Below are 17,236 nucleotides of genomic sequence, written 5' to 3' on the forward strand. Positions count from 1 at the left end.
GGTGAAGGATTCTTGAAAAAGATGGTCAAGTAATGGAGAAGATGCATAGTGGTACTTAGTTGATGGCATCAATATTTGTATAATTAATAGCTTGTAGTAATTTACAGTGCCACAGATGAACAGAAGAGGAAACAAAAAGGTCGAGTTTTCTACAAATTTTAGGCTCAGTGCTCTCCTACGAATATATTCATCTTCTCAATAGAAATATTTGCTTGATCCTTCAAAGTAGTAGGCCTTAAAGCATTATATTGGATTATCAAAAACAAAAACCAAATTTTGTTTTTAAATAAAATCATGGGGACTTGAAGCATACGAGTTTTTTTTTTTTTTGGTTCCTTTTACTTTCAGATTTTTGTAGAATAAATATTAATTTTATGAAATTTTCAAAACATGTCCCAAGTGTATGCAATATGTTCCTTGTTTATTCAACCAACCTAAACATACACTAGACTAGAATTAAATCGAACTAATTTTTGACAAAAATAAAACCAAGGAATATGGAAACAGAAAACTTGAACCCATTTGGCGAGTCGGCGTTCGTTCTTTTCTTCAATTCCTAACTCCACATGACCACAAGTCCACCACCATACAGAAAGACTTAAATAAACAAATTTAAATAGCCAATGGTGTTGGTATTAAGGACAAGTACTGGTTAAAACAGAATCGAACTAAAAAATATATATCAATAAAAAATGTAGCATAAAAATTGAATAAGATAAATTTAAATCTTATTTTTCAAAATAAGTTGTTTTTACTACCATCGTCTGGTAAAATTTATTATGATTTTGTAATATTTATGTTTCCTAAACTTTATTAAAAAATTAATAATATTATATTTTTATATAAATAAAAGTCCATTTATGATAAAATATGAAACCAAACCAAACCTACATATGCTTTTTTTAAAATAAAACCACACTTCCGAACTGACGAACCAAATTAAAAGAATGCAATCGAATAACCGATTGAATCAATGTTTTGCTCACCCTTGGCTTATTCCAAGCACCAAATCTTGGGATCAGAACATAAGCTTTTTGAACATACATACAACGAAAAACAAATTGAGCGTCGTTCTGAAGACATCATCATATAATACCTTAACAAATGAAAAGCTCAAACGATTCATGGTTATGCTCCCTTTGTTTAGGACACATAAAATAACATTTAAGACCTAATTTCAAGATCAAGTACTGGTTGCTACGCAGAATAAAACTCGAACAAAAAATTCCTCTCCATTTTTTAGATTAACGATCATGTAGTTACTGAGAATTATAGTGTCGTTTTGTACGGCCAACTTTTCTTTTACCCTTGCCCTTTTTTCCGTCCTTCTTTTTATTCCCTTCACCAACAACATGCTTGATGTCTCTGTCATTAACTTGAGGAGTGGAACGATGTAGCAGGTGGTTGACATCAAGGACGCCATTTCTGAAGTGACCTTCAATTGTCCTGAACACTCGGTCCCCTGGTCGACGCCTCTCTATTGCCTTTTTAGTGGAACTGCTGCTAGTAAAAACTCCAAATCTTCTTAGGATGGCATTCTGAAATAACAATTGCTTAGCAATGTCATCGTTGAAAAGCATGAGATGTTACATAATCAAAGCCAGGGATAAAACTGAAGAAAATGTTGACGGTAACCTCTTCAAGCATTTTTCCTTCTCTTTCCTTCTGGTTCTTCATTGCAACTTGTGCCACGCTAAGCGGTAAGCGATGTCTCTTTGGGGGCTGTTAAAGAAACATATAGTTAATATATGAACATTCCAAGCTCAATTATGCAGCAACAACCCAAGGACAAGCAAAGTCACCTTTCCACCTAGAGAGACTCCTTTCCTGTTCTCCAAGTCCTTCTTTTGTTTCCATGTCATATGAGAGGATTCTGAAGTACATTCAAGTAAGTAGGTAACAACATTAATTCAGTGTATATTTTGGAAACAAAAACACCCTCAATTTGGGATCTATTAAATGTCTAGTTTGCAGTTTCGAGAAATAGAGAATAGGTTGAACCACATAATATTTGAAACAACGAATTTCTGGGGGTAATAGTACACATCTTCATTAATAAATCAATAAATCAAAATCAAAACAGTGTGAAACAAAGCAGTGATTCCCCCAACGTATAAAATGCGACATAAGCGAAATCTCCGTAACAAGAATACCAAAGGGAACCATCTTCAAGCCGAAGAGGTCGGTCAGGTTGCAACAACTTTCTAAGAAATTTTAAAGACTATATGAAACAAACATTATATAGGAATATAAAAAATATTAAATGTTCGAAATACCAAAAAACTCAATATCTTTCAGGATAGACTTGATATCCACTTTTGGTTCATTGAAATCCTCAGTAGCAGCAGAAGATCGTGCATTGGCTCCTGGCCCCTTCTTAGCCATTTATATCCTTCTTCTTAATTGCAAAGATGAAAGGAAAACAAAAAAAATAACAGCCTAATTCAGCAAAATAATTCGAGAGAAAATAAATATAAAATGTTCTGTCCATAATAAACAACAAACATTATAACGTCCATGAATTGCTCACAAAAAGATTTATAGTAAATATACCATAACATTATGCATAACGAAAGGAAGTTCTCACAGAATAGCACAAGAACAAAAATGAACCACACACTGAGACAATTCCCCAAATTGAAAACAAGAACCGATGAATAGCAAAGAAAAAAAAAACTTCTGTCACTTCAACTGTCACTTTTCGCCCTTTTTCCATCAAATATAGCATAACCAATCACATGTTTTATCACATTGGATGTCATGAAACAAGTTTAAGCTGAATTTTCCCACCTAAATTATCAAATTTAAACCATTTGTCTCCAACTACAGTTATGTTTTCCCCTAACTGGCAAGACCCTAACAAAAAACACAATCCTTTGTGAAGCTATCAGCGATTTTTTTAACAATCCAAATATGTACACAGAAAACCTGAAAGAGGCATCGTTCGGAAAGGCAAAACCTAGAAATCTGAAACTAAACCTGAAAATCGAATTTACGCCGCACGCCGAAAGCTGCCACTTTAGAACTGTGGCCCAACACATTAAATCAAATATGATGATGGCAGCCCAATAACTCATTCGGATATTGAGCCAATCATTACTTCTCCAATGTATAATACGATTGATAAATATATATATATATATATATATATATATATATATATATATATATATATATATATATAATGATAAAATATATTGTGTTTGATATGATTTTAAATCGAAAAATTAATTTTGTGATTTGTATTATCATCCCCATTTTCGTTATCATATGTTTATAATTACTAAATCACTTAATATTTATAAAAGACTGTACTGAAATAATTTGAATGAGATATATTACATAAAAAGTTCGGATACATTATATTAATCGTTAAATTAAATTGAATTAGAACTTGTAAAGAATTTGTTTTGTCATTGGATTTTATTAATAAAAAATAAAAACTAATAAAATAAAATTTTTACACTAGATTTTATTTACTTTATTATTTTACAGCACTACAAAAAAAAAAGCGGGGTTGTAGCGACGGTTTGGTGGTCCGTAATCGGAGGTCGTGTCGCCTTCCTATAGCGAAGGTTTCTCAATAATCGTTACCAATTAGCGACGGTTTTAGCGAAAAACAGTCGCTATGTAGCGACGATTTACATAAACCGTCGCTAAATTCAGCGACGGTAACATAGAGATTGTCGCTAATTTAAGCGATGATTTTTTAAACACCGTCGCTTCATTAAGAGACGGTTTTTGAAAAACCGTCGCTATTTTATGCTAAGATTTTTAAATAAACCGTAGCTTCATGAAGCTACGGTTTTTAATCTATCTAGTCAAAAAAATTCATTCTTGATTTACAAAATTAATAATATACTACGGTAAAATTCATAAATAAAATACTACGCAAAAATTAAATATTAAATTTTCCGTAAAGATAACGCTTTAAAAACCTGACGTGCGCGGAGAAGATATGCAGATCCACGTAACGCTGGAAGATCACACCGAAGAGCAAATCTACGAAATTAATATGAAAAATGTTAGTACAAAAAAAAACAGAAACTGCAAATATATGGATAGAGTTTCGGTACTACCAAGAATAAAGGCGAAAATCGCGTGAAGAAAATGTTCGCGAACCACAGTATCTCTACTATTTTATTAAAGATGAGATGCTTATAGAAACTGCCAAGTAAGACACCAAATTATTTATATCCTATTTTGCCCTCATTGGACAATTCAAAATACGAGCCTACACCTTTCAGCCCATTACCTCTAATCACGATCACCTCAAATCTACGAAATTCCACTCCCAACTTCTCTGGCGATGGAATAGAAGCACAATCAAACGCACCATCTCGATCGACTCGCTCAACCGGAAGGGCAACAATCTAGGTAAGAATCGGCTATACATGTTTTATTTTGTTTTTGATTCCTCTAGCGAAAGAATATAAGGCGCAATCGAACTCACCATTGATCGAATGTCTCATCCGGCAGGGAAATATTCAAGGTAAAAATCGGCTACACATGTTTGATTTTGTTTGTGATGGTTTCTCTGTGCGTGATTTGTGGTTTCGTTTATTTTGGTACAATTTTTGTATGACAGCTACAAGTCAGCATTTTTAAAGTCAGCATTTTTCTAATTTATGTATTTTTAATGATATGTCGACATTTTTTAATGATAAGTCGTGATATATAGAACCATAGCGAAGGTTTTTGCAAACCTCGTCGCAAGTAGCGACATTTTTAATTCAAACCGTCGTCAATAGCGACGGATTATGAATAACCGTCGCAAATCTAGATTAACGACAGTTCGTGTACAACCGGTCGCTATGTGCGACGGTTATTAAAAATCATCGTTAACAACGACTGTCGACTAAAACTGTCGCCGGACATGGCAACGGGTAAAAAACCTGTCGCCTAATATGGCGACGGAGGTAAATATAAGCGTCGCCAAAGGCCACAGTAAAAAGTCCCGTCGCCAAAAATGGCGACAGTTTGCCCGATCTGTCGCAATATTAGCGACGGTTTTAGGATAAACCGTTGCTACAGTAGCGATGGGTCTAGATAAATCGTCGCTAACTTTAATAGGCGAAGGTTTTAATAAAACCGTCGCTCACATGGCGACGGTTTATCATAAAACCGTCGCTAAGCCACCCGTTTTTTTGTAGTGCAGTTGGTGCTATCCAACAAAATGCATCAACCAAAATATTTTACAAAGACCGTGGGGGATTGAGCCTGAACTCTTATATAAATTTGGAACCACTAAGTGAACCAAAAGGCAATTCTACTTCTGTTTCATTATCCTATGCTTACCTTGCAAGACAACATCTCGACTATGCAATCTTCACTTGTTGGAGTTACTTGCAAGCAGGGACAAACCTATGCTTGGCCCGTCCTAGCTTGTAGCCCAGCCCAATTTTTTTTACAAGGAGTTATAGAGATTCGAGCCAATTCTAATTTTTTTTTTTGGTAAATATATATAGAGATTTAAGCACAGTCTAATTTTTTAAAAAATATCACAGTGCAAATAACTAATAAAAGTTAATATCTAGAATATTTATTTAACTTTCACAGTGAATAAATGTAGATTTTCAATATTTCAAAGGGGGTTTAGTACAGATAACTCATAAAATTGATAAATTTATTTTATCAATTCTTTCATTTAATAGAATTTAATTTTTAAAGTACATTTAAAATAGATTAAAAATAGTTTTAAAATGTAAATTTTGAATCTAAGTGAAACTTGTCTTATATTACACGGGTTACATATTAATTTAAATAATATATAAATATTAAAAAATGATATTGATTAAACTTCATTTCTGAAAATTAACTCTCCTATTTCGAATACGCTAGGAACAATAGGTTTTTTTTTTTTTTTTAAAAAATACCAAGGTCATTCCGAATAAAACATTATTTTTTAGTCAAGATACTCAATATAAATTTGGTTACTAATTAAACAGACACGAATAGTGCGTAGTCATGTATTAGGGACAAAAAGGTTGTAGCTTTTGAATCACGTAACAGTGAGAGGTGTCATATTAAGCAATATTTCAGTCACTTGGTACATGCACACCAAGAGCAAACGGTGAAATTAGAAATTCTAAAGAAAATAGTTTGTGATGTCTGAGATGGATTCAACAGAAATGCAAGGAAAGAATATAAGGCGCAATCGAACTCACCATTGATCGAATGTCTCATCCGGCAGGGAAATATTCAAGGTAAAAATCGGCTACACATGTTTGATTTTGTTTGTGATGGTTTCTCTGTGCGTGATTTGTGGTTTCGTTTATTTTGGTACAATTTTTGTATGACAGCTACAAGTCAGCATTTTTAAAGTCAGCATTTTTCTAATTTATGTATTTTTAATGATATGTCGACATTTTTTAATGATAAGTCGTGATATATAGAACCATAGCGACGGTTTTTGCAAACCTCGTCGCCAGTAGCGACATTTTTAATTCAAATCGTCGTCAATAACGATGGATTATGAAAAACCGTCGCAAATCTAGATTAACGACAGTTCTTGTACAACCGGTCGCTATGTACGACGGTTATTAAAAATCATCGTTAACAGCGACTGTCGACTAAAACTGTCGTCGGACATGGCAACGGGTAAAAAACCTGTCGCCTAATATGGCGACGGACGTAAATATAAGCGTCGCCAAAGGCCACAGTAAAAAATCCCGTCGCAAAAAATGGCGACAGTTTGCCCGATCTGTCGCAAATATAGCGACGGTTTTAGGATAAACCGTTGCTACAGTAGCGATGGGTCTAGATAAATCGTCGCTAACTTTAATAGGCGAAGGTTTTAATAAAACCGTCGCTCACATGGCGACGGTTTATCATAAAACCGTCGCTAAGCCACGCGTTTTTGTTGTAGTGCAGTTGGTGCTATCCAACAAAATGCATCAACCAAAATATTTTACAAAGACCGTGGGGGATTGAGCCTGAACTCTTATATAAATTTGGAACCACTAAGTGAACCAAAAGGCAATTCTACTTCTGTTTCATTATCCTATGCTTACCTTGCAAGACAACATCTCGACTATGCAATCTTCACTTGTTGGAGTTACTTGCAAGCAGGGACAAACCTATGCTTGGCCCGTCCTAGCTTGTAGCCCAGCCCAATTTTTTTACAAGGAGTTATAGAGATTCGAGCCAATTCTAATTTTTTTTTGGTAAATATATATAGAGATTTAAGCAAAGTCTAATTTTTTTAAAAATATCGCAGTGCAAATAACTCATAAAAGTTAATATCTAGAATATATATTTAACTTTCACAGTGAATAAATGTAGATTTTCAATATTTCAAAGGGGGTTTAGTACAGATAACTCATAAAATTGATAAATTTATTTTATCAGTTCTTTCATTTAATAGAATTTAATTTTGAAAGTACATTTAAAATAGATTAAAAATAGTTTTAAAATGTAAATTTTGAATCTAAGTGAAACTTGCCTTATATTACACGGGTTACATATTAATTTAAATAATATATAAATATTAAAAAATGATATTGATTAAACTTCATTTTCGAAAATTAACTCTCCTATTTCGAAAACGCTAGGAACAATAGGTTTTTTTTTTTTAAAAAAATACCAAGGTCATTCCGAATAAAACATTATTTTTTAGTCAAGATACTCAATATAAATTTGGTTACTAATTAAACAGACACAAATAGTGCGTAGTCATGTATTAGGGACAAAAAGGTTGTAGCTTTTGAATCACGTAACAGTGAGAGGTGTCATATTAAGCAATATTTCAGTCACTTGGTACATGCACACCAAGAGCAAACGGTGAAATTAGAAATTCTAAAGAAAATAGTTTGTGATGTCTGAGATGGATTCAACAGAAATGCAAGGATGGTGGTCTCTCAAATGAAAATAGTTCAAATTCACATGTAATATACCATAAGTTCCACCTTAAGAAAGTTTAATATGTCCCTCCCAACAATTATCAAGGGTCCATCCCTTCAAGGTGAGAAATTATCCACAATCCACGTATCAAATGTTACTAAAATTACAGATTTCACAACCCTTGTTGCAGAACTTCATCAAACACTTAGCTTACCAATGGACGAGGAAATTTCACATTTCAAGCCCAAGAATGCTATCATTTAAAGATGCGACATAAGCGAAATCTCCGTAACAAGAATACCAAAGGGAACCATCTTCAAGCCTAAGAGGTCGGTCAGGTTGCAACAACTTTCTAAGAAATTTTAAAGACTATATGAAACAAACATTATATAGGAATATAAAAAATATTAAATGTTCGAAATACCCAAAAACTCAATATCTTTCAGGATAGACTTGATATCCACTTTTGGTTCATTGGAATCCTCAACAGCAGCAGAAGATCGTGCATTGGCTCCTGGCCCCTTCTTAGCCATTTATATCCTTCTTCTTAGTTGCAAAGATGAAAGGAAAACAAAAAAAATAACAGCCTAATTTAGCAAAATAATTCGAGAGAAAATAAATATAAAATGTTCTGTCCATAATAAACAACAAACATTATAACGTCCATGAATTGCTCACAAAAAGATTTATAGTAAATATACCATAACATTATGCATAACGAAAGGAAGTTCTCACAGAATAGAACAAGAACAAAAATGAACCACACACTGAGACAATTCCCCAAATTGAAAACAAGAACCGGTGAATAGCAAAGAAAAAAAAACTTCTGTCACTTTAACTGTCACGTTTCGCCCTTTTTCCATCAAATATAGCATAACCAATCACATGTTTTATCACATTGGATGTCATGAAACAAGTTTAAGCTGAATTTTCCCACCTAAATTATCAAATTTAAACCATTTGTCTCCAACTACAGTTATGTTTTCCCCTAACTGGCAAGAACGTAACAAAAAAACACAATCCTTTGTGAAGCTATCAGCGAGTTTTTTTAACAATCCAAATATGTACACAGAAAACCTGAAAGAGGCATCGTTCGGAAAGGCAAAACCTAGAAATCTGAAACTAAACCTGAAAATCAAATTTCCGCCGCACGCCGAAAGCCGCCACTTTAGAACTGTGGCCCAACACATTAAATCAAATATGATGATGACAGCCCAATAACTCATTCGGATATTGGGCCAATCATTACTTCTCCAATGTATAATACGATTGATAAATATATATATATATATATATATATATATATATATATATATATATATATATATATATATATATACACACATATATTATGATAAAATATATTGTGTTTGATATGATTTTAAATCGAAAAATTAATTTTGTGATTTGTATTATCATCCCCATTTTCGTTATCATATGTTTATAATTACTAAATCACTTAATATTTATAAAATACTGTACTGAAATAATTTGAATGAGATATATTACATAAAAAGTTCGGATACATTATATTAATCGTTAAATTAAATTGAATTAGAACTTGTAAAGAATTTGTTTTGTCATTGGATTTTAGTAATAAAAAAAAATCTAATAAAATAAAATTTTTACACTAGATTTTATTTACTTTATTATTTTACAGCACTACAAAAAAAAAAAGCGGGGTTGTAGCGAAGGTTTTGTGGTCCGTAACCGGAGGTCGTGTCGCCTTCCTATAGCGAAGGTTTCTCAATAACCATTACCAATTAGCGACGGTTTTAGCGAAAAACAGTCGCTATGCAGCGACGGTTTACATAAACCGTCGCTAAATTCAGCGACGGTAACATAGAGATTGTCGCTAATTTAAGCGATGATTTTTTAAACACCGTCGCTTCATTAAGAGACGGTTTTTGAAAAACCGTCGCTATTTTATGCGAAGATTTTTAAATAAACCGTAGCTTCATGAAGCTACGGTTTTTAATCTATCTAGTCAAAAAAATTCATTCTTGATTTACAAAATTAATAATATACTACGGTAAAATTCATAAATAAAATACTACGCAAAAATTAAATATTAAATTTTCCGTAAAGATAAAGCTTTAAAAACCTGACTTGCGCGGAGAAGATATGCAGATCCACGTAACGCTGGAAGATCACACCGAAGAGCAAATTTACGAAATTAATATGAAAAATGTTAGTACAAAAAAAAAAACAGAAACTGCAAATATATGGATAGAGTTTCGGTACTACCAAGAATAAAGGCGAAAATCGCGTGAAGAAAATGTTCGCGAACCACGATATCTCTAATCTATACTATTATATTAAGTGTGAGGGCCTCATAGTAACTACCTAGAGAGGACACCAACTTTTTTTACCACTTTTACCCTTATATGATATTAATATTACACTTTTGTTTTTGTTTTTTTTTTATTTCAACACACACTTTTATTTTTATTTTTTTCATTTCAACCATTAAATATAAATTTATTCCCTCCATAATTTGTCAAATTTCATTTTAGTACATCGATAATAATAAAAAAGATTGTAAACACACGCAACGCGTGTGCATAGTAACTAGTATTTTATTAAAGATGAGAGGCTTATAGAAACTGCCAAGTAAGACACCAAATTATTTATATCCTATTTTGCCCTCATTGGACAATTCAAAATACGAGCCTACACCTTTCAGCCCATTACCTCTAATCACGATCACCTCAAATCTACGAAATTCCACTCCCAACTTCTCTGGCGATGGAATAGATGCACAATCGGACGCACCATCTCCATCGAATCGCTCAACCGGAAGGGCAACAATCCAGGTAAGAATCGGCTATACATGTTTTATTTTGTTTTTGATTCCTCTAGCGAAAGAATATAAGGCGCAATCGAACTCACCATTGATCGAATTTCTCATCCGGCAGGGAAATATTCAAGGTAAAAATCGGCTACACATGTTTGATTTTGTTTGTGATGATTTCTCTGTGCGTGATTTGTGGTTTCGTTTATTTTGGTACAATTTTTGTATGACAGCTACAAGTCAGCATTTTTCTAATTTATGTATTTTTAATGATATGTCGACATTTTTTAATGATAAGTCGTGATATATAGAACCATAGCGATGGTTTTTGCAAACCTCGTCGCAAGTAGCGACATTTTTAATTCAAACCGTCGTCAATAGCGACGGATTATGAATAACCGTCGCAAATCTAGATTAACGACAGTTCGTGTACAACCGGTCTCTATGTGCGACGGTTATTAAAAATCATCGTTAACAACGACTGTCGACTAAAACTGTCGCCGGACATGGCAACGGGTAAAAAACCTGTCGCCTAATATGGCGACGGAGGTAAATATAAGCGTCGCCAAAGGCCACAGTAAAAAGTCCCGTCGCCAAAAATGGCGACAGTTTGCCCGATCTGTCGCAATATTAGCGACGGTTTTAGGATAAACCGTTGCTACAGTAGCGATGGGTCTAGATAAATCGTCGCTAACTTTAATAGGCGAAGGTTTTAATAAAACCGTCGCTCACATGGCGACGGTTTATCATAAAACCGTCGCTAAGCCACCCGTTTTTTTGTAGTGCAGTTGGTGCTATCCAACAAAATGCATCAACCAAAATATTTTACAAAGACCGTGGGGGATTGAGCCTGAACTCTTATATAAATTTGGAACCACTAAGTGAACCAAAAGGCAATTCTACTTCTGTTTCATTATCCTATGCTTACCTTGCAAGACAACATCTCGACTATGCAATCTTCACTTGTTGGAGTTACTTGCAAGCAGGGACAAACCTATGCTTGGCCCGTCCTAGCTTGTAGCCCAGCCCAATTTTTTTTACAAGGAGTTATAGAGATTCGAGCCAATTCTAATTTTTTTTTTTTGGTAAATATATATAGAGATTTAAGCACAGTCTAATTTTTTAAAAAATATCACAGTGCAAATAACTAATAAAAGTTAATATCTAGAATATTTATTTAACTTTCACAGTGAATAAATGTAGATTTTCAATATTTCAAAGGGGGTTTAGTACAGATAACTCATAAAATTGATAAATTTATTTTATCAATTCTTTCATTTAATAGAATTTAATTTTTAAAGTACATTTAAAATAGATTAAAAATAGTTTTAAAATGTAAATTTTGAATCTAAGTGAAACTTGTCTTATATTACACGGGTTACATATTAATTTAAATAATATATAAATATTAAAAAATGATATTGATTAAACTTCATTTCTGAAAATTAACTCTCCTATTTCGAATACGCTAGGAACAATAGGTTTTTTTTTTTTTTTTAAAAATACCAAGGTCATTCCGAATAAAACATTATTTTTTAGTCAAGATACTCAATATAAATTTGGTTACTAATTAAACAGACACGAATAGTGCGTAGTCATGTATTAGGGACAAAAAGGTTGTAGCTTTTGAATCACGTAACAGTGAGAGGTGTCATATTAAGCAATATTTCAGTCACTTGGTACATGCACACCAAGAGCAAACGGTGAAATTAGAAATTCTAAAGAAAATAGTTTGTGATGCCTGAGATGGATTCAACAGAAATGCAAGGATGGTGATCTCTCAAATGAAAATAGTTCAAATTCACATGTAATATACCATAAGTTCCACCTTAAGAAAGTTTAATAATTTCTTCCCAACAGCCCGCATGGGCTTAGCTCAGTTGGTCAGCAGCAGTAAATCTTGGAGCAATGACCAGGGATCGAGTCTCGCAAGCGGCAGTGTGGGAGTTAAATTCCCTCCAATGAGGGGGAGCTCCTTGTGCGCGGCGTAGCATAAGGTCTAGCTGCTGCTGGTTGACTGAGTCACCATGATTTACCTCCTCTCACATTCCTGTCGGGCCGGGGATAAGGGGCGCCTAAGGTGAGCGATTTCACCTTTTGGAGCAATAATTTCTTCCCAACAATTATCAAGGGTCCATCCCTTCAAGGTGAGAAATTATCCACAATCCACGAATCAAATGTTAATAAAATTACAGATTTCACAACCCTTGTTGCAGAACTTCATCAAACACTTGCTTACCAATGGACGAGGAAATTTCACATTTCAAGCCCAAGAATGCTATCATTTACTACGTTCAATTTATGTGTCCAGTCTAATAATATCATCATACATTAAGAAAAAAGAACTGCAAATATAATAATGAATTACCTATAAACATTGGAATCAAGGGACACAACTCTGCAAGGCCCTTCTTTTCAAGATTGCTTCAATCCCAGAAGGATGGCTAAAAAATTTACTAATATGGCAAAAGCTATTGCCACCATAAGCATCAGCATAATCAGGGAGCTTCACTCTCTCCTTCTTTCTTGCAGAAAGATTTGCACTCTTAGCGTTTGACTCTGACAACTTCGCTTACTTTCCTACAGAATTACACTAAATACTCAATCTTTAGCCAAAAAGATAAAAGAAAGAAAAGAAAAAGGACTCAAACGAGATAATCATTAATCAGTAGCTCTCCGTGTGAGAACCCAAATTTTTGGGCACGTAATTAATTAAATATAGACATGTATAAGAATTTATTTTTGAGTTATAATAAATTCGAAAATATAAATAATACATAGAAATCGAAATCCAGTGCAAGATACACAGTAAATTAAGACTGGATATACACCTAATTGGAAGAGAATATTACATACAAGGCATCTTTTCTCAACAAGGAAGCGTATCAATAATTTATGTAAGGAGCATCTCGCAATTTTGGAAGGAAAATCAATCGGTTTATGGTAGAATTCTCACCCAGCAACTATAAATACCCCCTAAGCCTTTAAAAAAAATTTCACCCCTCATTCTAGCAAGCAATTTTCGAAACTTGCTCTCACAAGTGCTCCCAAGAATTTTCGAAATTTTTGTTCCCAAAAATTGTGCACGAGTAATCCAAATTCTTTCGAAGTTTAAAAATTTGTTTCTCTCGCTCAGGTGCTCGGAATCCGATCTCCACCGTTCAAAATATGCTCCCATATGTTCCCAATAACATATCCAAATTTCAGCAAAACCCAACGGTTAGTTTTTCGTTTTAGCCTTCGCACGAAAACTTCCCATATTTTAGGCGAAAATTCAGCATACCTACGGTTTTTGTCCATAAATAGGTTAAAACGACATCCAAACCCGTTCTCCACCGTTCATAACTTTTTCAACGTACTTTTAAACGTACTGTGAAATTTCGAGGCCGATCCAACTGTTCTATAAGACGCAATGAATTTTTCAAGACGGATGATTTTTCGGGCGATGGTGCTGCTGCGTTTTCGAAGTGCCGATTGCATGATTCTTCTATGTTTCTCGAATTCTTAACGTTTTCTTCTGGTTTAAGGTAAATGGGCTTGTTTTAAACTTGAAATTTTCGGATTTATGCATGTGTTCTTTTTTCTTCAAAGGGGGTTTAGTATAGATAACTCATAAAATTGATAAATTTATTTTATCAATTCTTTCATTTAATAGAATTTAATTTTGAAAGTACATTTAAAATAGATTAAAAATAGTTTTAAAGTGTAAATTTTGAATCTAAGTGAAACTTGCCTTATATTACACGGGTTACATATTAATTTAAATAATATATAAATATTAAAAAATGATATTGATTAAACTTCATTTCTGAAAATTAACTCTCCTATTTTGAATACGCTAGGAACAATAGGTTTTTTTTAAAAAAAAATACCAAGTCATTCCGAATAAAACATTATTTTTTAGTCAAGATACTCAATATAAATTTGGTTACTAATTAAACAGACACGAATAGTGCGTAGTCATGTATTAGGGACAAAAATGTTGTAGCTTTTGAATCACGTAACAGTGAGAGGTGTCATATTAAGCAATATTTCAGTCACTTGGTACATGCACACCAAGAGCAAACGATGAAATTAGAAATTCTAAAGAAAATAGTTTGTGATGCCTGAGATGGATTCAACAGAAATGCAAGGATGGTGATCTCTCAAATGAAAATAGTTCAAATTCACATGTAATATACCATAAGTTCGACCTTAAGAAAGTTTAATAATTTCTTCCCAACAATTATCAAGGGTCCATCCCTTCAAGGTGAGAAATTATCCACAATCCACGTATCAAATGTTACAAAAATTACAGATTTCACAACCCTTGTTGCAGAACTTCATCAAACACTTGCTTACCATGGACGAGGAAATTTCACATTTCAAGCCCAAGAATGCTATCATTTACTACGTTCAATTTATGTGTCCAATCTAATAATATCATCATACATTAAGAAAAAAGAACTGCAAATATAATAATGAATTACCTATAAACATTGGAATCAAGGGACACAACTCTGCAAGGCCCTTCTATTCAAGATTGCTTCAATCCCAGAAGGATGGCTAAAAAATTTACTAATATGGCAAAAGCTATTGCCACCATAAGCATCAGCATAATCAGGGAGCTTCACTCTCTCCTTCTTTCTTGCAGAAAGATTTGCACTCTTAGCGTTTGACTCTGACAACTTCGCTTACTTTCCTACAGAATTACACTAAATACTCAATCTTTAGCCAAAAAGAAAAAAAGAAAGAAAAGAAAAAGGACTCAAACGGGATAATCATTAATCAGTAGCTCTTCGTGTGAGAACCCAAATTTTTGGGCACGTAATTAATTAAATATAGACATGTATAAGAATTTATTTTTGAGTTATAATAAATTCGAAAATATAAATAATACATAGAAATCGAAATCCAGTGCAAGATACACAGTAAATTAAGACTGGATATCCACCTAATTGGAAGAGAATATTACATACAAGGCATCTTTTCTCAACAAGGAAGCGTATCAATAATTTATGTAAGGAGCATCTCGCAATTTTGGAAGGAAAATCAATCGTTTTATGGTAGAATTCTCACCCAGCAACTATAAATACCCCCTAAGCCTTTAAAAAAAACTTCACCCCTCATTCTAGCAAGCAATTTTCGAAACTTGCTCTCACAAGTGCTCCCAAGAATTTTCGAAATTTTTGTTCCCAAAAATTGTGCACGAGTCATCCAAATTCTTTCGAAGTTTAAAAATTCGTTTCTCTCGCTCAGGTGCTCGGAATCCGATCTCCACCGTTCAAAATATGCTCCCATATGTTCCCAATAACATATCCAAATTTCAGCAAACCCAACGATTAGTTTTTCATTTTAAGCCTTCGCACGAAAACTTCCCATATTTTAGGCGAAAATTCAGCATACCTACGGTTTTTGTCCATAAACAGGTTAAAACGACATCCAAACCCGTTCTCCACCGTTCATAACTTTTTCAACGTACTTTTAAACGTACTGTGAAATTTCGAGGCCGATCCAACTGTTCAATAAGACGCAATGAATTTTTCAAGACGGATGATTTTTCGGGCGATGGTGCTGCTGCGTTTTCGAAGTGCCGATTGCATGATTCTTCTACGTTTCTCGAATTCTTAACGTTTTCTTCTGGTTTAAGGTAAATGGGTTTGTTTTAAACTTGAAATTTTCGGATTTATGCATGTGTTCTTTTTTCAAAAATTGTCGAGTACAATTTTTTTTCTACCCCTTTCTTGTGTTTGTCATACGATTTTGAGCACTGTAAGGAGTCGACTGTATATGGATGGGAATCCCAACCATGACGTACCCTTACGCGGTGGGGGATATAACCGCTATACGGCCTCGCCCCCTTAGAGGAGTAAAAATTAGGGACTGATATCAGTAAACCATAAAAAGTAGATGAACCTCAGTGCTGATCAATGTTATGCATGTGTTATGAAGGATGTTATGCAAATCATGTGATTTCGAAATTTTGTGCATGTTGTTATATTATGCTCGATATGATCCCCCACTTCCTGAGTATTTCCCAAAATACTCACCCCTTACTCTACCCTCCCCAGATAAATTAGAAGAAGAAATAGAGAAAGAAGAATCGGACACCGGTTTTTGGACTGATAGTGGACACATGAATAATTTTAATTAAGAATAGGTTCTTGTGAGTTTTTAATTCAAGTTATAAACGCTTCCGCAGTTTTTTATCGTTTTCAGAGTTACTATTGTAAAGACGGTTCTATTTTTATGGTATTTATGATATATAAACTAGTTTTGGTTTATACTGTACTACGAGGCTTGTTGTTTAGCAATTATGTGATTGTTGAATAACGCCCGTGTCGACTAATCCCGATCTCGGGGCGTGACATTTAAGTGGTATCAGAGCCGCCAGGTTCATAATCCAATTGGGTAGAAAAATTTGTCAGATAAGAAAAAAGCTGATGCAGTCCCCTTCGGAACGACCAACGAGTAATACTACAACTTTGTTGTGAGGCGTGGTCCAAAACAAAAAATTCCTTCATTTAGACCTCTGAAGTCGCGTTTTTGCTATTTTAAGAAAGTTTCGTAGAACTTATAGATTTTCGTAGGAAACTCATAATTTAATTCCATCGACTGTTC

At 33.8% G+C, this 17,236-nt stretch overlaps 1 protein-coding gene across 4 annotated transcripts in view; it reads right to left on the reverse strand.

The window, feature by feature from the left end:
• Positions 1 to 1,023: 1,023 nt before the first annotated feature.
• The window catches only part of LOC140831123 (uncharacterized), a 29,738-nt gene continuing 13,525 nt past the window's right edge, over positions 1,024 to 17,236 (reverse strand). The window contains exons 1-5 of one of the 4 annotated variants that reach the window (XM_073194905.1): positions 8,780 to 9,067; positions 8,267 to 8,388; positions 1,803 to 1,873; positions 1,636 to 1,722; positions 1,024 to 1,538 (exon numbers count right to left, since the gene is read on the reverse strand). In XM_073194905.1, the coding sequence (XP_073051006.1) occupies positions 1,260 to 1,538; positions 1,636 to 1,722; positions 1,803 to 1,873; positions 8,267 to 8,375 (546 nt within the window). In that variant the 5' untranslated portion in view covers positions 8,376 to 8,388; positions 8,780 to 9,067 and the 3' untranslated portion in view covers positions 1,024 to 1,259. Of the gene's footprint in view, positions 1,539 to 1,635; positions 1,723 to 1,802; positions 1,874 to 2,276; positions 2,760 to 2,790; positions 2,934 to 8,266; positions 8,389 to 8,779; positions 9,068 to 17,236 lie in introns of those variants that run through there. The other 3 variants (XM_073194906.1, XM_073194907.1, XM_073194904.1) reach the window with 3 other exon arrangements.

Source organism: Primulina eburnea, chromosome 4, assembly GCF_022965805.1.
Source record: "Primulina eburnea isolate SZY01 chromosome 4, ASM2296580v1, whole genome shotgun sequence".
In the NCBI taxonomy this organism is placed as follows: Eukaryota; Viridiplantae; Streptophyta; class Magnoliopsida; order Lamiales; family Gesneriaceae; genus Primulina; species Primulina eburnea.